The 25,649-nt window shown below is 47.1% G+C and overlaps 2 protein-coding genes across 3 annotated transcripts; both read right to left on the bottom strand.

Moving 5' to 3' along the window:
• Positions 1-2,530: 2,530 nt before the first annotated feature.
• LOC121558035 (glyoxalase domain-containing protein 5-like) lies at positions 2,531-4,065 on the bottom strand. Its single transcript, XM_041871516.2, has 4 exons — positions 3,964-4,065; positions 3,374-3,565; positions 2,938-3,093; positions 2,531-2,723 (listed from the first exon to the last, which is right to left on the bottom strand). The coding sequence occupies exons 1-4, from the start codon at positions 4,018-4,020 to the stop codon at positions 2,577-2,579; spliced, it is 552 nt and encodes a 183-aa protein (XP_041727450.2). The 5' UTR covers positions 4,021-4,065; the 3' UTR covers positions 2,531-2,576.
• Positions 4,066-6,293: 2,228 nt separating this feature from the next.
• Positions 6,294-14,023, bottom strand: LOC121558034 (E3 ubiquitin-protein ligase RLIM). 2 transcript variants are annotated; one of them, XR_006658046.1, is made up of 5 exons: positions 13,899-14,023; positions 11,588-11,834; positions 10,659-10,760; positions 7,274-10,496; positions 6,294-7,129 (listed from the first exon to the last, which is right to left on the bottom strand). XR_006658046.1 is itself a non-coding variant. In XM_045212451.1 (4 exons), exons 2-4 carry the CDS (start codon positions 11,754-11,756, stop codon positions 8,344-8,346), a joined length of 2,424 nt encoding a protein of 807 aa, XP_045068386.1. In that variant the 5' UTR covers positions 11,757-11,834; positions 13,899-14,023; the 3' UTR covers positions 6,294-8,343. The 2 variants fall into 2 exon arrangements, 1 of the variants encoding a protein (XP_045068386.1); XM_045212451.1 differs by having other exon boundaries at positions 6,294-10,496.
• Between the last annotated feature and the right edge of the window lie 11,626 nt (positions 14,024-25,649).

Raw genomic sequence — 25,649 nt, 5'->3', positions numbered from 1 at the left:
AGGTATGGTGTTCTTTGGATGCAACTCAGCATTCTTTGTCCTCCAAACACAACGAGTTGAGTTTTTACCAAAAAGTTCTATTTTGGTTTCATCTGACCATATGACATTCTCCCAATCCTCTTCTGGATCATCCAAATGCACTCTAGCAAACTTCAGACGGGCCTGGACATGTACTGGCTTAAGCAGGGGGACACGTCTTCCACTGCAGGATTTGAGTCCCTGGTGGCGTAGTGTGTTACTGATGGTAGGATTTGTTACTTTGGTCCCAGCTCTCTGCAGATCATTCACTAGGTCCCCCCGTGTGGTTCTGGGATTTTTGCTCACCGTTCTTGTGATCATTTTGACCCCACGGGGTGAGATCTTGCGTGGAGCCCCAGATCGAGGGAGATTATCAGTGGTCTTGTATGTCTTCCATTTCCTAATAATTGCTTCCACAGTTGATTTCTTCAAACCAAGCTGCTTACCTATTGCAGATTCAGTCTTCCCAGCCTGGTGCAGGTCTACAATTTTGTTTCTGGTGTCCTTTTGACACTAATGGGCACTAAGAACAGGAAGTTAGACCTAATGGGCATTAACAGGAAGTTGGTTCTCCTCCTCCAGCACCCCATGTCGTCAGTGTTGCGTATGTGTGTCAATGTGTGTGACACATTTACATTGGGACCTCTACACTCACAGTAACATGTTAACTTAACATGACACACCAGTTACACCGTGTGATGAGAATCAACACACACAATACAAAGGCTTTTTATATAGAAGGGCTTGTTTTCTGTATTGCATTAATCAGCCATACAGACCTTAACACAAGCAGCCAGGCCAGGGGGACAGGATGGACAGACAGCCATACAGACCTTAACACAAGCAGGCAGGCCAGGGGGACAGGATGTACAGACAGCCATACAGACCTTAACACAAGCAGGCAGGCCAGGGGGACAGGATGTACAGACAGCCATACAGACCTTAACACAAGCAGCCAGGCCAGGGGGACAGGATGTACAGACAGCCATAATGCCACTTAATTGACGTAATCTTCATACTATTTCAGGGCACTTTAAGTAGCTGAGCTTAGCCAGCCCAACTGACATGGAGACTTTGTTCCAGCAGGTTTTTTGTAGTGCGACCCGCCAGATCAGGCCAATAGTTTTGGAGAGAAAACAGGATGTCTGCCTCCCAAATCGCACCCTGTTCCATATTTATGGCACTCCTTTTGATCAGCGCCCCGTTAGGAAAAGGGTGGCATTTGGGACACATGCCGCTAAACTAACAGTCAGAGGGTCAGCAGAATGAGAGGTTACATCCCAAATGTCACTCCAATCCCCAACATAGTGCACTACTTTAGACCAGAACCCCCCGTGGACCCTGGTCAGGAGTAGTGCACTATATAGGGAATAGGGTGCCATTTGGGATGCACAGTGTGTAATATGATGCTATCTGACCAGTCAACCCTGCTAGCTGAAACAACTAGCTGTCGCTCGATGACGTCAATATGGACTGAACAACCTCTGTACCGGAGTGGACCGGTCGGAGTGGACCGGTTAGAGCCATTAATAAACAGGGCTAAACAGGACCAGCTGGAGTTGGAGATATAGCATTGGGTTTATAACGGTATCTGTCATGCCACATTTACATCTTAAATGGACTTTGGTTTGTTGAATCAACGCTGACTTGCCAGAGAGGTGAAGATATTCCATGTAGATACTGAATCAACGCTGACTTGCCAGAGAGGTGAAGATATTCCATGTAGATACTGAATCAACGCTGACTTGCCAGAGAGGTGAAGATATTCCATGTAGATACTGAATCAACGCTGACTTGCCAGAGAGGTGAAGATATTCCATGTAGATACTGAATCAACGCTGACTTGCCAGAGAGGTGAAGATATTCCATGTAGATACTGAATCAACGCTGACTTGCCTACTGTAGATATGGTACTATTTTGCCGCTGTCATCACGCCAAACAACAAAGGAATTGGTTAACATACAAATCTGGCTGGGCTAAAACATGACACATGGGAACTACGTTGATGTTGTCCTCCTGAGGTGCCTTTCAGTCTAACTATTGCCACTGTTATCTTCCTGCCAAATCACACATACATTGGCTAAAGCAAAAAACACTAAATATAACAATTCCCTTAGTCCTCTGTTGGTCTGCTGAAGGTTGTTCTAAAGGCTGTTGGTTTTGGTGGGTTGAAGGTAGAAGTTTAGCTAAAACTGTTGGTGGTACATGTAGTTAGAGGTTGACATAAGGCCTCAGTCCTCTGTTGGTCTGTGGTAGTTGTAGTCCTCTATCAGGTTGTGGTCTGGGTCTCTGTTGGTCTGTGGTAGTTGTAGTCCTCTATCAGGTTGTGGTCTGGGTCTCTGTTGGTCTGTGGTAGTTGTAGTCCTCTATCAGGTTGTGGTCTGGGTCTCTGTTGGTCTGTGGTAGTCCTCTATCAGGTTGTGGTCTGGGTCTCTGTTGGTCTGTGGTAGTCCTCTATCAGGTTATGGTCTGGGTCTCTGTTGGTCTATGGTAGTTGGAGACCTCTATCAGGTTGTGGTCTGGGTCTCTGTTGGTCTGTGGTAGTTGTAGTCCTCTATCAGGTTGTGGTCTGGGTCTCCGTTGGTCTGTGGTAGTTGGAGACCTCTATCAGGTTGTGGTCTGGGTCTCTGAAGTAGAGAGAGGTGATGGGGCCCACCGCTCCACTCCTCTCCACCGGACCCTCCTCTATCTCAACACCACACGCCTGCAGGTGACAGACAGGTGGACAGACAGACAGGTGGACAGACAGATAGACGGACAGATGGTCACACAGGGACTTGCAGGACATGGCAGAACAGCAACTTACTGGAAGACAACATATCCATCCATAAGGTTCAGGTGGAGGACTGAAACCAAGTACTAGATAACTTGGAGGTGTATCGCTGTGTCCACTGTGTGTGTGTGTGTGTGTGTGTCACCTTTAGGTGTGTAGCTACAGCATCCAGGGGGGTGGCGGTGATGAGACAGAGGTCAGCTGATCCTGAAGTGGGTCTCAGAGCCTTGGGTTCAAACTCCTGACCCACCTGGTGCAGGTTCAACTTCTGCTGCCCAAAACACAGCGCCTTACGGTCACCCTGGGGTAAAGAAGAAGAGAGAGACTGGTGAAGGCTAGCATCTGCTGGAGTTTTTCCACAGGCTTACACAGTCCAGTTGGAGAGTTTATCTATGATTTATTTAATGACCTTGTTGGTTGTTAGCGGAAACTATTCTGGAAACTACCATGGGCAGAACAGTAGAAAACGTTTTGACAACACACGTTTTATCCGAAGTAGAATAATTAACGCCTCAGTAAAAGTGATCAATAGACTAATCATTGATTATGCAGTACATTGTGTGTCAGTACTCAGAATGTACCTTAAAGGTGATGACCTCCATGCCCAGGACAGAGGAGTAGAAGGTGCAGGTGTCTGGAACACTCTTCACGGTCAACACCAGGTGGTCCAGGTGACTCACCTGTACAGGGCCGGAGCTCTTACGCCTCCCCACCCCCACCACAGGCAGCCCCCGCACCCCGAACACAGGAAGCCCACAGGACGGGGTCTGTAGCTGCGACGACATGGCCAGAGACAGGTTGGTGAATGTAGGTGCGCAAAAAAAAAAAAAAAAACATGAATGCAAACAAAAGTATTCACATTAACGTGTAGACAGCGTCCCTACGTGGTCAAATTAAGTAGTACTATGATCAATTCAACCAACATCTGGGGTACACTGTATTCGGGTAATTACGGTAATTGAACCCACTGTAGCTGTGTCATTTCCGCGATTTGTAGAATTCGATATTAATTAGTCTAGATACAGGTTAATAGCTTACAATTTAATACAGAAGGTATACTGTCGACGACTACACATGCCCCTCGTTAATACAAGTATTTTCCAAAGACAAGGAACTATTCTGTAGCTCCGTTTCAGAACAGGTGACATTCCTTTTGTTCTACAGGTCTTACCTGGCGGTAAATCCCTTGAAAACGCCCCAAGTGAAAACCTAAAGTCCGGAGCGCCATCGTTCCTTTGTACGGTCGAAAACAAATGGGTTCAATTTCACCCTTCACGTCCTTCTTATTCACCTGACCATAATACCGTAATTCCTAGAGTATTTTGCCATTCCTAGAGTATTTTGCCTACAACGTAAAAACATGGGGGTGAAATCATATCTGCTTCATGTGAACATAATGGTTATCCTAATCTAGATTTTGAAGTGATCCACGGAGGTTTTGATGCATATCTCTTTATTGTAATAAACATATAAAACGTTCAGGCTCTGTGAGGCTAGGTGGTCAGACACACAGTGGGCGAGTCGAGACTGATCACCTTGCATCATAAATAACTACTAAATATATTATTTGTAGATCCGTCAGTCATTCAGAATTGACCCATGATAGGCTGCATCACAGTTCTGATGCTCCCGAACATAGCCATAGCCAATATGTCGCTGCTCAGGTGTGGTACAATGAGGCAGGGTTTCCCGAACCCGGTCCTGAATGAACACAGATAGAACAATGAGACAGACATTTCACAGGATCTATACACTTGAGGCATCCGCTTGGCGTTTCCACTCACTATCAAATATGGTGGAGAAGCCCAGTGGCGGCAGTGGGAGAAGATGGAACGAGATGGATTTTTGGCCGACATTCTGCTAATTTTCTGATCGATTAAACATTTGATCTCAATACTTTTCAGTTCCCAAAACTAAAATATGTAACGAACAGAGTGGACAAAGTTGTATATACTTTACCCGTTGTCAACATAAAAAAATAAAAAAATAAATGGAGTTATTGCACACGCACACTTCAGAGTAGGCGTTCCCTAAGGGAAATATGCTAATGTCTGCTAGAACGCGCCAATAGGATCTCGCTAGCTCGTGTTTGGTTCTGCCCACTTTGAGTCATTTGTTCTCGTTTGAAACGACGGGCTGTGGTCTGTCTTGGTTTAGTTATAAAAATCTTCAGTATGAATGCCCTGATTTATGCAGAGGCCATATCACTGTAAATGCTGCATGGCCAATGCAGACATCTGATTGACAATGCAGCGCCTTTCATGCTGCGTTCATAACCAAGTGGGAAGGTGGTATTTATCACATGTATACAACTAGGAAAATCCACTTGAACGCCCCAACTGGTAATTACTAGTGGGAAACTCCCGAGACTCCCGAGTGGTGCAGTGGTCTGTGCCACTAGAGATCCTGGTTCGAATCCAGGCTCTGTCGTAGCCGGCCGCGACCAGGAGACCCATGGGGCGGCGCACAGTTGGCCCAGCGTCGTCCAGGGTAGGGTAGGGAATGGCCGGCAGGGATGTAGCTCAGTTGGTAGAGCATGGCGTTTGCAACGCCGGGGTTGTGGGTTCGATTCCCATGGGGTGCCGGTATGAAAAATAATGTATGCACTCACTAACTGTAAGTCGCTCTGGATAAGAGCGTCTGCTAAATGACTAAAACTCCATCATCAGCTTCCACATGCTGCCCTCTGATGTCACCTACAAAGGAAATGACCTCAATAACAGCATTTAAATGGAGCAAGAAAATATAATTTATAAAAAGGAACCTATTAATATGGTTTCTGAACACTATCATTTGTTTACAAGCATGATAGCTGTACTTTTAGTTTTTGGTTGAAGCTTGTTGGCCATTAGCCAATCGGCATTTCGCAATGAGGTCATAGCACATGAAAGCATCCAACTGGTACCACCTTCCCACTTGGTTATGATCGAGGTGATCATATAATCACCTCACTGTCCGTCTCCCTCTGAAGAGGTGCTCCACCTGTGGGTTAAAACAGCCTTTCAGGACTCCTTTCCAACTGGTGTGTCCGTTACAATAGATTACTGCGATGCTATACCTCCAAAATCAAGTGGTCACGCCTCCCTTGGAGAAGCCTAGTTCACGACGAGGCTAGTTGTAACAACGTGGCCCTCTCAATGTCATCCCCGTGTGAACTGAACTACCCACATCTTCCGTGTGGATCAACAATAATATTTAAAAAAATATATATCCTTCAACTAAGGCAAAACAACTAGTAGAGATGGTTGGGTGCCCTTGGTGAACATTCGGATATTAAACTACATCCTGTTAAAATACAGGACTGGCTTATGTCCCAAATGGAACATTATTCCCTTTATAGTGCACTTCTCTTGACCAGAGCCCAGTGGGTGTCCCACAGGGTGTCCCACAGGGTGTCCCACAGGGTTCTGGTTAAAAGTAGTGCACTATAGGGAATAGGGTGCCATTTGGGATGCACTCCCAACACACTGCAGTAGAAGGCCATGATGAAGACAGCCAGGCTAGTAGGGAAGCGCTGCCAGAAAGACAGAATACATTTAATTTACAGCTGGTCATTATCAACAATAACAGAGCTTCAACCACCCAAAACTTTATTTATACAGGGAGGAGGTAATGACGGCAACCGTGAGAACACATGGAACCTATAGAATAATGTGATGTCATCATGGCATAGAACGCTCCCTCCCTCCGTCTGCACGTACAGCCAACCTATAGCATCCTACAGTCCCACCGCTCGCCAAGAAATAGTGCTATCGGAATGTACAGAAAGAACCAAGCTCTAGAAAATAAAAAGCTTAACACATTTTAAAAAGGGAACAAGTCTTCATTTTAAGTGTGAATATTCAGTCTACAATATTTTAGAAATAATAATATACAAGTTTAGAATATTACGCTTTGTTTTCCCTAGTTTTCTTTCAGGTTTTCCACTTTGTAGTTATTATTGCACTGGTGTTCCAGATATGAAGAAGACTCTTGGTGCTAGACGTTCTAGGCCTAGACAGAGGACAGAGGCCTGGCCGGGGTCTAACCTGGCCTGGGTCTAACCTGGCCTGGCCGGCGTCTAACTTGGCCTGGCTCTAACTTAGCCTGGGTCTAACCTGGCCTGGCTCTAACTTAGCCTGGGTCTAACCTGGCCTGGCTCTAACTTAGCCTGGGTCTAACCTGGCCTGGCTCTAACTTAGCCTGGGTCTAACCTGGCCTGGCTCTAACTTGGCCTGGCTCTAACTTGGCCTGGCTCTAACTTGGCCTGGCTCTAACCTGGCCTGGGTCTAACCTGGCCTGGCTCTAACTTGGCCTGGCTCTAACTTGGCCTGGGTCTAACCTGGCCTGGCTCTAACCTGGCCTGGCTCTAACTTGGCCTGGGTCTAACTTGGCCTGGCTCTAACCTGGCCTGGGTCTAACCTGGCCTGGGTCTAACCTGGCCTGGGTCTAACTTAGCCTGGCTCTAACCTGGCCTGGCTCTAACCTGGCCTGGGTCTAACCTGGCCTGGCCGGGGTCTAAATCCAGATCCTTCATGCAACAACACATGGAAACCATCAAAGTGATTCCCAGATGGCCTTATTCCCTATATCGAGCACTACTTCAGATCAGAGTCCTAGAGGGTATATGTAGAGGGTGGCGTTTGGGACGGAGCCATAATGCAGCCGTCTGTTCACTTCCTGGTGATATTGCAGCAGAACCAACAGGTTGTCATGGTGACATCACAGGGTTAGATTCACTAGGAGCTTGATTATCATTCAGGGCCCGGATCCACAAAGCTGATTTAGGATCAGTTGGTCATAATGAATCAGATTATATGGCCTGATCCTAGATGAGCAGTCCTACTGGGAGATGCTTTGTGGATAAAGGCCAGGTCATGATGAAACACTGTCAGAGGGCATGTGATGGGCTGGAGTTAGACTAAATGCCCACATCCCATCTCAACGACGCTTCAACACAATTCATAATCAATAATCAGTACTATTGGTCCGATGTCCTGAATATGATGCAATACGATTCCAAATAAACTGATAGCTAAGAATTCCAAACTGAATCCAAGTCCGTCACATCTTGTGTTCTCCCCATTAAAGACTGTACAACATTCTACATTTTTAACTTAAAAACTAATTCAGCAAGCTTTGACACACTGACAGTCTGTGAGCCGTTCCAGAGTATTGATAAATGCAGTTAGTCTTTCAGGTGGAGAGCAGGGTCAGGTGGGGACAGTGGAGTCCCTTTTGGGGTAAGACAGGTAAGGGAGAGTGGGGTCTGTTGGCCAACAGGGGACAGTGGCATCTCTTTCTCATGTCTCTTCCTACAGAGTCTATAAGGACACTTCCTTCCTTCCTGTCAGTCCGTCTCTCTGTCTGACTTTCCGTCTGTCTGTCCAAACACCGGCATGTCAGTTGGATAAAAACTCACTGATGGCTTAAAAAGAAAACCGGAACAATGTAAATGGCCTGACTAGGAGAAAGGCCTGCAGAACTGAAACGGTGTTATACACTGGAGCTGTCCGTCGGGAGCAGTGGTTGGCCGCCTGGCCCGGTGACCCCTGACCTCTGACCCTGCCGGTTAGACCACACTCTCCCGGTTAGCAGACACCAGCACGGCCCTGCGGCAGATGGGACAGGTGGAGTTCTCAGACAGCCAGCGGTCGATACAGTGAACATGGTACTCATGGGAACAGGGTAACTTCCTCAACTTGTTCCCCTCAGCATACTCTGTGATACACACACTGCAGGTCTTCAGAGCATCACTCTCCCCAAAGTTCCTGGTGGAGAGGTTGTCGATCTGCTCCTTGGTGAGTCCTCTGGGCTGTTCCTCATCCTCATCATTCAGGAGGAAGAAGTGAGCAAGGCGGAGGAAGGGCAGTGACCCTGGTTCCTCCAGACTGATGGGGGCGCGGGGCCGAGCTCTACCCCCCACCCCTAAACCTATCCCTGGGGCCAGACCTAGACCAACCCCCTCCTCCCCCTCCCTCTCCTCTGTCCTTGCCTCCCCGGCTCCTCCCACACTAGGCCCGCCCACGGAGACAGGAGGCTCCGCCCCCACCGCCATGCCGGCTACTCCCCCCTCGGGAGTGTTGAGCGCCTCGGCCAGGTCGGCAGCGCCGGTGGGGTTACCGGCGCCACGGTTTGAGTCCGAGGAGTCCGAGTCTGAGTCCATGAAGTAGCTGAGCTCTCCGAAGCCGGTCATGATCTGTCGTATCATGGTCTGTAGAGCCATAGAGGTGGCCTCTCCCAGCCCTGCGTCACTGATCCTCCTGATGGGGATCCGGATGGTGCTGACGTATGTCCTCACACCTGCACGCTCTGACCGGGAGAAGGTCCTGCGGAATCCCCCCCTCTCACTCTCGTACAGGAAGGTGTTGTTGGAGTTCTGGGAGCGTGAGCGGGTTCTGTTAGCAATGCTGTCCCTCTGGCGGTACTCACCTGGACGCACGCGACGCACCTGCAGGTCCAGCATGATGGTGGGGGGGCGTGGTCCTGCTGCTCCCTCCTGGGGTGGGGCGGTAGGGGGCTCTGGGGTGGTCCCAGACCCTGTGTCAAACCCTGTTCCGGCTGACTGGGCCTCATAGTCTGCGGTGCTCTGCCGGAACGGAACGTGCTGTCGAGTCCGTGAGCTTCCCTCTGCAGCGGCCTGAGGGGGCGGGGAGGCGGGGCTGTGTGAGGGGGCGACGGTGGGTACATGGTGGGGGAGGCCGTCCAGGTGGTCCAGGGTGAGAGGGGAACGGCTCCGTGTGGTGCGAGCCCTGGTCCGGCGCTGCTCGGGGCTACGGCTGCGGGCTCGTCTCTGACCCCGTCGCGGAGGCTCCTCAGGGGGGGGGCTGGGAGTGGCTGGGGCCGGGATGGCCTGCACCACGGGACTGGCTGGTCTGGAGACCGGAGGGGTGGTGGTGGCAGGGCTGGAGACAGGAGGGGTGGTGGTGGCAGGGCTGGAGACAGGAGGGGTGGTGGTGGCAGGGCTGGAGACAGGAGGGGTGGTGGTGGCAGGGCTGGAGACAGGAGGGGTGGTGGTGGCAGGGCTGGAGACAGGAGGGGTGGTGGTGGCAGGGCTGGAGACAGGAGGGGTGGTGGTGGCAGGGCTGGAGACAGGAGGGGTGGTGGCGGCAGGGCTGGGGGGCTGTGGGACCACCTCTACTACTAACTCTGGTACCATCTCTGCTTCTACTTCAGCCTCTGGCTCCATCTCCGCTTCTGGTTCCACTATGACAGCCAGCTCCTCCACAACTGGTTCCTCCAGCACCTCTCCTGTCTCCATGAGCACCTCTCCTGTCTCCATGGGCACCTCAGTCCCTGCCTCCGTCCCTGCCTCCGTCCCTGCCTCCGTCCCTGCCTCCGTCCCTGCCTCCGTCCCTGCCTCCGTCCCTGCCTCCGTCCCTGCCTCCGTCCCTGCCTCCGTCCCTGCCTCAGGCTGGACCTCCACTCCGACACCTGCCTCCACCCCATTGCCAGGTGCTCCTGCTGGGGCTTCCTCCTGAGCCTCCCCCTCCCCCTCCAATGTCTCCCCCTCGGCGCGGGCCTGCTGCTCGGCCAGGTTACGGTTAACGTTGATCTCCAGACTGAACCGGAAGTCTCCGCTGTTTGGGTTGGTCCGGCTCACCGCTCGCCACGACTGGTTGCCTCGGTGACCACTGCGGGTGGTGTTGCCTGTCCGCCTGACGGTGTTCAGCCAATCTAAGAGGGTGTCGCCGTTAGACGGGTCCTCTGGACCTTCTGCCGGTTCTAATGGAAGACAGAACATGTCAACATTCTAATGGGGGGACAGTGTTGTTTGCAGTGACTTTGTTGTTGTTGCAATTTCACCATTAAGGATTCCATCTTTAAAAGTAGCCAAATTAGAATTTCTGCTTGAATGACATAATGAAAAGTACAGCCGTGCCTTACCTCCTTCTCCAGTCTCAGTGCTGTTGATGCTAGGCTGCGGCTGCTCTGGCCCATCCTTAATCTGCTGCAGCCGACTCAACAACTCCTCCGCTGTGATCTCACCTAGGAGGGATGAAACTACAACTCACTATACAGACACTGGTTCATTTAGTACCGTAAATACCCTAGTACTCAACAACTCCTCTGCTGTGATCTCACCTAGGAGGGATGAAACTACAACTCACTATACAGACACTGGTTCATTTAGTACCGTAAATACCCTAGTACTCAACAACTCCTCCGCTGTGATCTCACCTAGGAGGGATGAAACTACAACTCACTATACAGACACTGGTTCATTTAGTACCGTAAATACCCTAGTACTCAACAACTCCTCCGCTGTGATCTCACCTAGGAGGGATGAAACTACAACTCACTATACAGACACTGGTTCATTTAGTACCGTAAATACCCTATCATTTGCCAATAAAGCTGTAGTATATCTCCTGTTTACACAGGAACAGGACAGTACTGAGAACCACCAGACTTACCAGGACAGGCCCTGTCCTCTCACCACTCTCCCCAGGAAAGGTGCTCCACTATCAGACGCTTCAAACTTACTGCCCACCTCCCAATCCACTGGCCTGGATGTGACATGATAAGAAAAACTCAAACCTGGGACAACGACCTTAGATAGCCAATCCAAAAAAGCTGACCGAAAAAGTCATTCAACCCACAAACCTGCAGTAGAAAAATAAGGCCCTACATTTAAAAGAAAGCGAAGACATCTAACTTTTAAATGAGATAGAAAATCCATCTCTACACTGCTCTGTTAACCCTCTGAGATATGCATTACAGTTACCTGGGGTTGTTGTCTAATGAAGTGTTACAGGTGTGTTATAGGTTTAGAACAGGTGTTACTACAGGTGTATTAAAGGAGAGGCAGTTACCTGGGGTACCCAGCAGGTTGTTGTCTCTCATTAGCCGGTAGTCCGCCTCACTCAGGTTGTTGACAAACTGGTAGAAGGCCTCCTCCCGGTCTAGCCGGGCCCGCTGCCGCCTGCGCTGGGCCTCTGGTTGGTCACTGGCGCCCGGCTCGGAACTGTCGGAGCCCTCCATCAGGTGTCGAAGAGAATGAAGTCGGGAGATAAACGCTGTCTATCGCTGAGTCACCACGATCCAGCTGCTATGGATAATCTATCAAATGTAATCAATCAAAATGTATTTTTTACATCAGCAGTTGTCAAAAATGGCTGTTCCAGCAGCCCGGCCTAGACCCCAATGAGCAAGCAAAGCAGAAGCAAGAACTAGTCAGGAAAAAGTCCCTAGAAGGAAGAAACCTGGACAGGAAGCAGGCTGAGAGAAGGGGCTGTAGCGGGTCAACAACAGGTAGAGAATAGAAATGCAGAGCTGACTGACACAGCAAAGGGTCAGCAGAGCAAACACACTGCCCGGGTAGTGGTGGGGAAGGCCACAGGCAGGAGACTGCCCGGGTAGTGGTGGGGAAGGCCACAGGCAGGAGACTGCCCGGGTAGTGGTGGGGAAGGCCACAGGCAGGAGACTGCCCGGGTAGTGGTGGGGGAAGGCCACAGGCAGGAGACTGCCCGGGTAGTGGTGGGGAAGGCCACAGGCAGGAGACTGCCCGGGTAGTGGTGGGGAAGGCCACAGGCAGGAGACTGCCCGGGTAGTGGTGGGGAAGGCCACAGGCAGGAGACTGCCCGGGTAGTGGTGGGGAAGGCCACAGGCAGGAGACTGCCCGGGTAGTGGTGGGGAAGGCCACAGGCAGGAGACTGCCCGGGTAGTGGTGGGGAAGGCCACAGGCAGGAGACTGCCCGGGTAGTGGTGGGGAAGGCCACAGACAGGAGACTGATCAGATTCATGACATGCAGCACATTAATAAAAACATATTTTGATGTTATTGACAAGGCAAAAAAAAGCAGAGCTAGTCACCCCTAAATGACATTCATCAACAAATAGCAGAAAACAGGTTAACTACGTTCAGTAAACTACAGTTAATGAGGACGTTTCAGATATCAAGGAAAAGTATTCCTGGCTTGGTGGTAATCCTTTACTCCGATGCAACAATGCCACCTCCTTTAAAAGCATTATCTAAACGGAATGCCGTGTTTCGATTAAAAATCAGCAACTAACCAGTCAGACCAAAGTCGAGAAAAACAAAATGGAATCATCTGGTGAGCTAACAATTAGCATGCTAGCTAGCTAACATCCTTAGCATCTGGCTGAAAATGGCATCTAAAAGATGCAGACAACTCTGTTAACTAACATTTACCGTTGCAAAACCATTGCTAGTTTTTTTTTATTTCAAGTTGTGACCATGGCAAACATTTCAAGTTGACAAGACAAAACTTTGCTAGTTAGTTAACGCAGGATAAACATTTGGCTAACTAACAGACCATATAACGTTGGCTAACGAGAAACGTTTAAATTGCAGTCATTTGTGGAATTAGTTAGTTAGCTCTTTTGATGCCTTTTATCTTCGCTAAATATAGACATCCACATACACCCAAAAATATATATGATTAAGTTATCCTCTATACAAGTATTAGCATACAAGATGGAAGCAATTTGACGTTGTTTTTGTTGTTCATAACTGGCGTAACTGTGGCTAACTGGCTAGCTAGCTAGTAAATGAATGAATACATCGAAACAATGCTAGCTAACTACCTATATGGTAAACGGAATAAGGAAGACTGACATATTGTCACCAACATGAAACTAAGCCAGTAAGGTTCGAATAACGTTGGCTATTTAGCTAACAAGGTCCCTTTCAATATATATGTTTTTCACGTTATGTTAGCTAACTAACGTTAGCTAATGAATTATAATCAACACCAGTTAGCTAGCTAGGTGATTAAGCTAGTCAGCTAGCTAACGTTAGCTAATGAATTATATTCAACACCAGTTAGCTAGCTAGGTGATTAAGCTGGTCAGCTAGCTAACGTTAGCTAATGAATTATAATCAACACCAGTTAGCTAGCTAGGTGATTAAGCTGGTCAGCTAGCTAACGTTAGCTAATGAATTATAATCAACACCAGTTAGCTAGCTAGGTGATTAAGCTGGTCAGCTAGCTAACACCTTCCGAAGCCGTTACGCCAAAGTTCGACAGCTAGCTTGCTAAGCGCTACCTCCTAACGTTAGTAGACCGCCAGCTAGCTAACAGGTTACCACAATTTAACAACCCACTTTATATTTTAGAATACGAGTTAACAACGTCTACATTTGTCATCCTTTCACAGTACCTGTCTTGTATTTGTGTCGTTATTCGTTATCTTGGACTTTCGTAGTTTTATTCTCACAAATTCGCTTGAATAGTTGGGGACGGTCTCAGGATTCCATTTTCTCCATCATTGTACAGGGATCTTCCGGAAACTGGGGGAGCATGAAACGGAAGGACGATGTTTGTTTTTGGTCTGTACTTTGATTGCAGCGCCACGCTGTGGTGAGAGGTGGAATTGTCAAGAACAGAAACATTATTGCATGCAAAATTAAGGGCGTAATAATAAATGCAAACTCAATATTACCAATGTAGCTACTACTATTACAACAACTACTACAACTACTACAACTATACTACTACAACTACTATTACAACAACTACAACTATACAACAACAACAACTACTATATTTAAATTTTAGTCATTTAGCAGACGCTTTTATCCAGAGCGACTTACAGTTAGTGAGTGCATACATTTTTCATACTACTACCTCTTCTACTACTACTACTACTACTACTACTACTACTACTACATCTACTACTACTATACTACCACTACAACAACTACTATTACTACTACAACAACAACTACTACTACTCCTACTACAACAACGACTATTACTACTACAACTACTACTACTACTACTACTACTACTACTACTACTATTACAACAACGACTACTACTACTACTACTACTGCTACTACTACCACTACTACAACAAATACTACTACTACCACTACCACTACTACAACTACTATTACTACTACAACTACTACTACAACTATACTACTACTACTACTACTACTACTACTACTACTACTACTACTACTACAACAAATCATCATCATCATCATCATCAAAGTTGAATGCACCAATGTGTAAGTGGCTCTGGATAAGAGCGTCTGCTAAATGACTTCAATGTAAATGTAAATCAAAGGGATCTACCTGTAAATGAAAAAAGGATTGAAGACCATATCCGCCACCTTTACAACCATGGTGTAGCCCAACCAAATGGGATCTACCTGATCGAAGACCATATCCGCCACCTTTACAACCATGGTGTAGCCCAACCAAATGGGATCTACCTGATCGAAGACCATATCCGCCACCTTTACAACCATGGTGTAGCCCAACCAAATGGGATCTACCTGATTGAAGACCATATCCGCCACCTTTACAACCATGTTGTAGCCCAACCAAATGGGATCTACCTGATTGAAGACCATATCTGCCACCTTTCCAACCATGGTGTAGCCCAACCAAATGGGATCTACCTGATCGAAGACCATATCCGCCACCTTTATAACCATGTTGTAGCCCAACCAAATGGGATCTACCTGATTGAAGACCATATCCGCCACCTTTACAACCAGGATGTAGCCCAACCAAATGGGATCTACCTGATCGAAGACCATATCCGCCACCTTTACAACCATGTTGTAGCCCAACCAAATGGGATCTACCTGATTGAAGACCATATCCACCACCTTTCCAACCAGGATGTAGCCCAACCAAATGGGATCTACCTGATCGAAGACCATATCCGCCACCTTTATAACCATGTTGTAGCCCAACCAAATGGGATCTACCTGATTGAAGACCATATCCGCCACCTTTACAACCAGGATGTAGCCCAACCAAATGGGATCTACCTGATCGAAGACCATATCTGCCACCTTTACAACCATGTTGTAGCCCAACCAAATGGGATCTACCTGATTGAAGACCATATCCACCACCTTTACAACCAGGATGTAGCCCAACCAAATGGGATCTACCTGATCGAAGACCATATCCGCCACCTTTACAACCATGGTGTAGCCCAACCAAATGGGATCTACCTGATTGAAGACCATATCCGCCACCTTTACAACCAGGGATGTAGCCCAACCAAATGGGATCTACCTGATCGAAGACCATATCCGCCACCTTTACAACCATGTTGTAGCCCAACCAAATGGGATCTACCTGATTGAAGACCATATCCGCCACCTTTCCAACCAGGATGTAGCCCAACCAAATGGGATCTACCTGATCGAAGACCATATCCGCCACCTTTATAACCATGTTGTAGCCCAACCAAATGGGATCTACCTGATTGAAGACCATATCCGCCACCTTTACAACCAGGGTGTAGCCCAACCAAATGGGATCTACCTGATCGAAGACCATATCCGCCACCTTTACAACCATGTTGTAGCCCAACCAAATGGGATCTACCTGATCGAAGACCATATCCGCCACCTTTACAACCAGTGTAGCCCAACCAAATGGGATCTACCTGATCGAAGACCATATCCGCCACCTTTACAACCATGGTGTAGCCCAACCAAATGGGATCTACCTGATTGAAGACCATATCCGCCACCTTTACAACCATGTTGTAGCCCAACCAAATGGGATCTACCTGATTGAAGACCATATCTGCCACCTTTCCAACCATGGTGTAGCCCAACCAAATGGGATCTACCTGATCGAAGACCATATCCGCCACCTTTAAAACCATGTTGTAGCCCAACCAAATGGGATCTACCTGATTGAAGACCATATCCGCCACCTTTACAACCAGGATGTAGCCCAACCAAATGGGATCTACCTGATCGAAGACCATATCCGCCACCTTTACAACCATGTTGTAGCCCAACCAAATGGGATCTACCTGATTGAAGACCATATCCGCCACCTTTCCAACCAGGGTGTAGCCCAACCAAATGGGATCTACCTGATCGAAGACCATATCCGCCACCTTTATAACCATGTTGTAGCCCAACCAAATGGGATCTACCTGATTGAAGACCATATCCGCCACCTTTACAACCAGGATGTAGCCCAACCAAATGGGATCTACCTGATCGAAGACCATATCTGCCACCTTTACAACCATGTTGTAGCCCAACCAAATGGGATCTACCTGATTGAAGACCATATCCACCACCTTTACAACCAGGATGTAGCCCAACCAAATGGGATCTACCTGATCGAAGACCATATCCGCCACCTTTACAACCATGGTGTAGCCCAACCAAATGGGATCTACCTGATTGAAGACCATATCCGCCACCTTTACAACCATGGTGTAGCCCAACCAAATGGGATCTACCTGATTGAAGACCATGGTGTAGCTCAACCAAATGGGATCTACCTGATCGAAGACCATATCCGCCACCTTTACAACCATGGTGTAGCCCAACCAAATGGGATCTACCTGATCGAAGACCATATCCGCCACCTTTACAACCATGGTGTAGCCCAACCAAATGGGATCTACCTGATCGAAGACCATATCCGCCACCTTTACAACCATGTTGTAGCCCAACCAAATGGGATCTACCTGATTGAAGACCATATCCGCCACCTTTACAACCATGTTGTAGCCCAACCAAATGGGATCTACCTGATTGAAGACCATATCTGCCACCTTTCCAACCATGGTGTAGCCCAACCAAATGGGATCTACCTGATCGAAGACCATATCCGCCACCTTTACAACCATGGTGTAGCCCAACCAAATGGGATCTACCTGATCGAAGACCATATCCGCCACCTTTACAACCATGGTGTAGCCCAACCAAATGGGATCTACCTGATCGAAGACCATATCCGCCACCTTTACAACCATGGTGTAGCCCAACCAAATGGGATCTACCTGATCGAAGACCATATCCGCCACCTTTACAACCATGTTGTAGCCCAACCAAATGGGATCTACCTGATTGAAGACCATATCCGCCACCTTTACAACCATGTTGTAGCCCAACCAAATGGGATCTACCTGATTGAAGACCATATCCGCCACCTTTACAACCATGGTGTAGCCCAACCAAATGGGATCTACCTGATTGAAGACCATATCCGCCACCTTTACAACCATGTTGTAGCCCAACCAAATGGGATCTACCTGATTGAAGACCATATCCGCCACCTTTACAACCATGGTGTAGCCCAACCAAATGGGATCTACCTGATTGAAGACCATATCCGCCACCTTTACAACCATGGTGTAGCCCAACCAAATGGGATCTACCTGATTGAAGACCATATCCGCCACCTTTACAACCATGGTGTAGCCCAACCAAATGGGATCTACCTGATTGAAGACCATATCCGCCACCTTTACAACCATGTTGTAGCCCAACCAAATGGGATCTACCTGATTGAAGACCATATCCGCCACCTTTACAACCATGTTGTAGCCCAACCAAATGGGATCTACCTGATTGAAGACCATATCCGCCACCTTTACAACCATGTTGTAGCCCAACCAAATGCCAGTTAGTGGCATGCATCTAGGCCTATTAAACCCTGTAGTCCACGCAGGTGGATTGGGAACTTCCCATAGTGACAGACAGATAAGCAGCGTTTAGCCTGAAGCAGAGTCATGCTGTAGGCTACAGACAGATAAGCAGCGTTTAGCCTGAAGCAGAGTCGTGTGTATAGGCTAGACATACATCTAAATATATGGCTCTGGCCTGAAGCCGTCCTTCATGATTTATAAGTCTCTCCACCAATGTTCCCTCAACATTTTTTGGGCGCTGAGCAAAATTCAGGTCTGCTGAGCACAAACTTGATAGTTGTAAAAATTCGGTACAACTTCCAGCGCACGTTTACTGTGAACACTGAGGCTCTAACTGCTTTAAGTTAACGTTTTAACAGTGGTCAAGTAGGCTACTGTGGCTTTTTGATCATAATGTAGGCCTACCAGAGTGGCCTACCGTCAAAAACTATGGAGAACATGCATCCCATAACATGGAAATAGCTGTTCTAATCATTCAGCCTACAGTAGCAGCCAATGGGTGGTGTTCACAACCTGTTTATCCACAAGGAGGTGACTGAAAATGTTTTAGGCCTACCATTATTACAGAGAATCAGACAAATTATGCTACCCTCTGCCTATTGGCTACTTAGCTTATTCAAGCCTGTCTCAAAATACAACACTGCCCCTTTAAGACAAAATAAAACTCTTTACCCGACTTGCTTTTCAAAGATGGCTAGAAATGTACATGTTTTGTAGGAACAATCACTCCCCTATTGCTGACTATAAATGATCTATAACTGGACTAATATCTCACTAACTAGCAAAGGATACGAACAAAATGTGCACACCTGGCTACATGCAGCTCTCGCTTTGATCTCAAAACAAGCGCATCTACTCAGAACCGCTCATGCTGTAAACACAGTCCAGTTTAAAGTAAATGGTACAGATCCATATATGGCAATGGTTTATTTGCATATAGGCCTACTGCAGTCTGATTGGTTATGCCACACCGGTCTGTGTAGAGTACGGCGAGTCCTGCATGTCAATGCAATGGAATCCACTCCGTTCTGCCTACAACAAAATCTCTTGGATAGTTTGTTTTGTTTCGGTATGTTGCATTGAAAGTGGCTAATATTCGTTGATTCGATCACGTTGCCATAGTAAAAGGAACCTGGTAGTGTTAACAGGAAACTCAGAACAGCGGTCACCAACCTTTTCTAAGTCAAGATCACTTTCTGAGTCAAAAAGCAAGCAGAGATCTACCACTCAGATTTTTTTTTAACATGACTTAATAAACGTAAGCCTATGCAACATTAACCAATTAAAAACAGTACAGTAGCAATGAGGTTTGTGCAGTAAGCTATAATGGCTTTGTTTGAATTTCCCTGCCAATGCATTGTTGTTTGGGCCATTAAAAAAATTTTTTTTTCAAAATTTGAGGTAGGCTATATGATCACACTGGTAATAGATATAATATAATATGATCACACTGGTAATAGATCATTTGTTGTATTACTTGTGAGGCACAGCTGAGTGAGCATACATTTAAGTAATTTTCTTTTTCTTTTTCTTTTACTGGGCTGATGGTGCCTGGGCTGATGGTGCCTGGGCTGATGGTGCCTGCATCTGATGGTCAGTCTCAGCGGGCTGATGGTGCCTGCATCTGATGGTCAGTCTCAGCGGGCTGATGGTGCCTGCATCTGATGGTCCGTCTCAGCGGGCTGATGGTGCCTGGGCTGATGGTCCGTCTCAGCGGGCTGATGGTGCCTGCATCTGATGGTGCCTGGGCTGATGGTGCCTGGGCTGATGGTGCCTGCATCTGATGGTGCCTGGGCTGATGGTGCCTGTATCTGATGGTCAGTCTCAGCGGGCTGATGGTGCCTGCATCTGATGGTCCGTCTCAGCGGGCTGATGGTGCCTGCATCTGATGGTCCATCTCAGCGGGCTGATGGTGCCTGCATCTGATGGTCAGTCTCAGCGGGCTGATGGTGCCTGGGCTGATGGTGCCTGGGCTGATGGTGCCTGGGCTGATGGTGCCTGGGCTGATGGTGCCTGGGCTGATGGTCTCAGCGGAGGGAGGGAGCAGCAGACTGAGGGTCCGCCTCTCAACAATGACCCAAGCCCAGCTCAGCCAATCCCTACCATTTTGACGCAGAGTTGTCAAAATGCTTTAGCAAATGTACATTACACCAGAGACGTCGGTAGACACAATATAAGTAGCCTAATTGATGTCCCTCTAACTGCCCTGAATGCCTCTGCTGATCCTACAGCTATTGTATGCAGTCATCATGTGCCTATGAATCAGAGTTATACTGTTAGCACTGAGCCGGTGTGCCTGAGGAGGCAGTCCACTGTGTGCAGCTCACCCTGCACTAACATAAAGAACATGAGCACATCTACTGCTGCTAAGCTTCCCAGTAAAGCAATAAAAACAAGTAAGCATCAAGTTTCATGAAATCAATAATTTGCTAGTAACAGATGACATTCACTCTATCGCACTCCACACTGCCCTTTCCCACCTGGACAAGAGGAACACCTACGTGAGAATGCTATTCATTGACTACAGCTCAGCATTCAACACCATAGTGCCCTCTAAGCTCATCACTAAGCTAAGGATCCTGGGACTAAACACCTCCCTCTGCAACTGGATCCTGGACTTCCTGACGGGCCGCCCCCAGGTGGTAAGGGTAGGTAACAACACATCTGCCACACTGATCCTCAACACGGGGGCCCCTCAGGGGTGCGTGCTCAGTCCCCCTCCTGTACTCTCTGTTCACCCATGACTGCATGGCCAGGCACGACTCCAACACCATCATTAAGTTTGCCGACGACACAACAGTGGTAGGCCTGATCACCGACAACGATGAGACAGCCTATAGGGAGGAGGTCAGAGATCTGGCCGTGTGGTGCCAGGACAACAACCTCTCCCTCAACGTGACCAAGACAAAGGAGATGATTGTGGACTACAGGAAAAAAAAGAGGACTGAGCACGCCCCCATTCTCATCGACGGGCTGTAGTGGAACAGGTTGAGAGCTTCAAGTTCCTTGGTGTCCACATCACCAATGAACTATCATGGTCCAAACACACCAAGACAGTCGTGAAGAGGGCACGACAAAGCCTATTCCCCCTCAGGAGACTAAAAAGATTTGGCATGGGTCCTCAGATCCTCAAAAAAATTCTACAGCTGCACCATCGAGAGCATCCTGACTGGTTGCATCACCGCCTGGTATGGCAACTGCTTGGCCTCTGACCGCAAGGCACTACAGAGGGTAGTGCGTACGGCCCAGTACATCACTGGGGCAAAGCTCCCTGCCATCCAGGACCTCTATACCAGGCGGTGTCAGAGGAAGGCCCTCAAAATTGTCAAAGACTCCAGCCACCCTAGTCATAGACTGTTCTCTCTGCAACCGCACGGCAAGCGGTACCGGAGTGCCAAGTCTAGGTCCAAAAGACTTCTCAACAGCTTCTACCCCCAAGCCATAAGACTCCTGAACAGCTAATCATGGCTACCCGGACTATTTGCACTGCCCCCCACCCCATCCTTTTTACGCTGCTGCTACTCTGTTAAGTATTTATGCATAGTCACTTTAACTCTACCCACATGTACATATTACCTCAACTACCTCAACTAGCCGGTGCCCCCGCACATTGACTCTGCAACGGTACCCCCCTGTATATATAGCCTCCCTACTATCACTTTATTTTACTGTATATATAGCCTCCCTACTGTCACTTTATTTTACTTCTGCTCTTTTTTTCTCAACACTTTTTTTTGTTGTTGTTTTATTCTTACTTTTTTTGTTTAAAATAAATGCACTGTTGGTTAAGGGCTGTAAGTAAGCATTTCACTGCAATGTCTGCACCTGTTGTATTCGGCGCACGTGACCAATAAAATTTGATTTGATTTGATTTGATTCATATTCTGACTATCTCTGAAACTCACTTAGATAATACCTTTGATGATACAGTGGTAGCAATACAAGGTTATAACGTTTACAGAAAATATAGAAATGCCAATGGTGGAGGTGTTGCTGTTTATATTCAGAAACACATTCCTGTGAAGATTAGAGAGGATCTCATGTTAAATACTGTTGAAGTAATATGGCTACAGGTTCATCTGCCTCACCTAAAGCCCATTCTGGTGGGAAGCTGCTATAGACCACAAAGTGCTAACAGTCAGTATCTGGATAATATGTGTGAAATGCTTGATAATGTATGTGATATCAATAGAGAGGTATTTTTTCTGGGTGATTTAAATATTGACTGGCTTTCATCAGGCTGCCCACTCAAGAGAAAGCTTCAAACTGTAACCAGTGCCTGCAAACTGGTTCAGGTTATCAGTCAACCTACCAGGGTGGTTACAAACAGTACAGGAATTAAATCATCAACATGTATTGATCATATCTTTACTAATGCTGCAGAGATTTGTTTGTTTGAAAGCAGTATCCAAATCCATTGGATGTAGTGATCACAATATAGTAGCCATATCTAGGAAAACCAAAGTTCCAAAGGCTGGGCCAAATATTGTGTATAAGAGGTCATACAATATGTTTTGTAGTGATTCCCATGTTGTTGATGTAAAGAATATATGTTGGTCCGTGGTGTGTAATGATGAGCAAACAGACACTGCACTTGACACATTTATGAAATCGCTTATTTCAATTACTAATAAGCATGCACCCATTAAGAAAATGACTGTAAAAACTGTTAAATCCCCGTGGATTGAAGAGGAATTGAAAAATGTTATAGTTGAGAGGGATGAGGCAAAAGGAATGGCAAATAAGTCTGGCTGCACAACCAATTGGAAAATGTACTGCAAATTGAGAAATCATGTGACTAAACTGAATAAAAATAAGAAGAAACTACACTATGAAACAAAAATAAATGACAGAAAGAATGATAGTAAAAAGCTTTGGAGCACCTTAAATTACATTTTGGGAAAAAAGGCAAACTCAGCTCCATTGAATCAGATGGCTCATTCATCACAAAATCAACTGATATTGCCAACTACTTTAATGATTTTTTAATTGGCAAGATGAGCAAACTGAGGCATGACATGCCAGCAACAATTGCGGACACTACACATCCAAGTATATCTGACCAAATTATGAAAGACAAGCATTGTAATTTTGAAGTCCGTAAAGTGAGTGTGGAAGAGGTGAAACAATTATTGTTATCTATCAACAATGACAAGCCACCGGGGTCTGACAACTTGGATGGAAAATTACTGAGGATAATAGCGGACGATATTGCCACTCCTATTTGCCATATTTTCAATTTAATCCTACTAGAATGTGTGTGCCCCCAGGCTTGGAGGGAAGCAAAGTCATTCTGCTACCTAAGAATAGTAAAGCCCCCTTTACTGGCTCAAATAGCAGACCAATCAGCCTGTTACCAACCCTTAGTAAACTATTGGAATAAATTGTTTTTCACCAGATACAATGCTATTTTACAGTAAACAAATTGACAACAAACTTTCAGAATGCTTATAGAGAAGGACGTTCAACAAGCACTTACACAAATGACTGATGATTGGCTGAGAGAAATTTATGATAAAAAGATTGTTATTTTGTTAGACTCCAGTACGGCTTTTGACATTATTGATCATAGTCTGCTGCTGGAAAAACCTTTCCCCCTTCTGATAACCAGGTGGCGAATCGCATCTCTGCATGTCTGGCAGACATATCAGTATGGATGACGGATCACCACCTCAAGCTGAACCTTGGCAAGACGGAGCTGCTCTTCCACCCGGGGAAGGACTGCCCGTTCCATGATCTCGCCATCACGGTTGACAACTCCGTTGTGTCCTCCTCCCAGAGTGCGAAGAGCCTTGGCGTGACCCTGGACAACACCCTGTCGTTCTCCGCTAACATCAAGGCGGTGACCCGATCCTGCAGGTTCATGCTCCACAACATTCGGAGAGTACGACCCTGCCTTACACAGGAAGCGGCACAGGTCCTAATCCAGGCACTTGTCATCTCCCGTCTGGATTACTGCAACTCGCTGTTGGCTGGGCTCCCTGCCTGTGCCATTAAACCCCTACAACTCATCCAGAATTCTGCAGCCCGTCTGGTGTTCAACCTTCCCAAGTTCTCTCACGTCACCCCGCTCCTCCGCACACTCCACTGGCTTCCAGTTGAAGCTCGCATCTGTTACAAGACCATGGTGCTTGCCTATGGAGCTGTGAGGGGAACGGCACCTCCGTACCTTCAGGCTCTGATCAGTCCCTACACCCAAACGAGGGCATTGCGTTCATCCACCTCTGGCCTGCTGGCTCCCCTTCCTCTGCGGAAGCATAGTTCCCGCTCAGCCCAGTCAAAACTGTTCGCTGCTCTGGCACCCCAATGGTGGAACAAGCTCCCTCACGACGCCAGGACAGCGGAGTCACTCACCACCTTCCGGAGACATTTGAAACCCCACCTCTTTAAGGAATACCTGGGATAGGATAAAGTAATCCTTCTACCCCCCCAAATTTTTTTTAAATAATAATAATAATTATTATAAAAATAAAAAATTTGTAAAGTGGTTATCCCACTAGCTATAGGGTGAATGCACCAATTTGTAAGTCGCTCTGGATAAGAGCGTCTGCTAAATGACGTAAATGTAATGTAAATGTTATGGCTTTACACCCCCTGCTATATTGTGGATAAAGAGTTACCTGTCTAACAGAACACAGAGGGTGTTCTTTAATGGAAGCCTCTCCAACATAATCCAGGTAGAATCAGGAATTCCCCAGTGCAGCTGTCTAGGCTCATTACTTTATTCAATCTTTACTAATGACATGCCACTGGCTTTGAGTAAAGCCAGTGTGTCTATGTACAGTGGGGGAAAAAAGTATTTAGTCAGCCACCAATTGTGCAAGTTCTCCCACTTATAAAGTTGAGAGAGGCCTGTAATTTTCATCATAGGTACACATCAGCTATGACAGACAAATTGAGATTTTGTTTTCCAGAAAATCACATTGTAGGATTTTTTATGAATTTATTTGCAAATTATGGTGGAAAATAAGTATTTGGTCACCTACAAACAAGCAAGATTTCTGGCTCTCACAGACCTGTAACTTCTTCTTCAAGAGGCTCCTCTGTCCTCCACTCGTTACCTGTATTAATGGCACCTGTTTGAACTTGTTATCAGTATAAAAGACACCTGTCCACAACCTCAAACAGTCACACTCCAAACTCCACTATGACCAAGACCAAAGAGCTGTCAAAGGACACCAGAAACAAAATTGTAGACCTTCACCAGGCTGGGAAGACTGAAACTGCAATAGGTAAGCAGCTTGGTTTGAAGAAATCAACTGTGGGAGCAATTATTAGGAAATGGAAGACATACAAGACCACTGATAATCTCCCTCGATCTGGGGCTCCACGCAAGATCTCACCCCGTGGGGTCAAAATGATCACAAGAACGGTGAGCAAAAATCACAGAACCACACGGGGGGACCTAGTGAATGACCTGCAGAGAGCTGGGACCAAAGTAACAAAGCTTACCATCAGTAACACACTACGCTGCCAGGG

The sequence above is a fragment of the Coregonus clupeaformis genome, unplaced genomic scaffold, assembly GCF_020615455.1.
Source record: "Coregonus clupeaformis isolate EN_2021a unplaced genomic scaffold, ASM2061545v1 scaf0015, whole genome shotgun sequence".
NCBI classification, from domain to species: Eukaryota; Metazoa; Chordata; class Actinopteri; order Salmoniformes; family Salmonidae; genus Coregonus; species Coregonus clupeaformis.
Note: the sequence above shows the minus strand (reverse complement) of the source record. Positions and strands in the feature narration are given on the sequence as shown.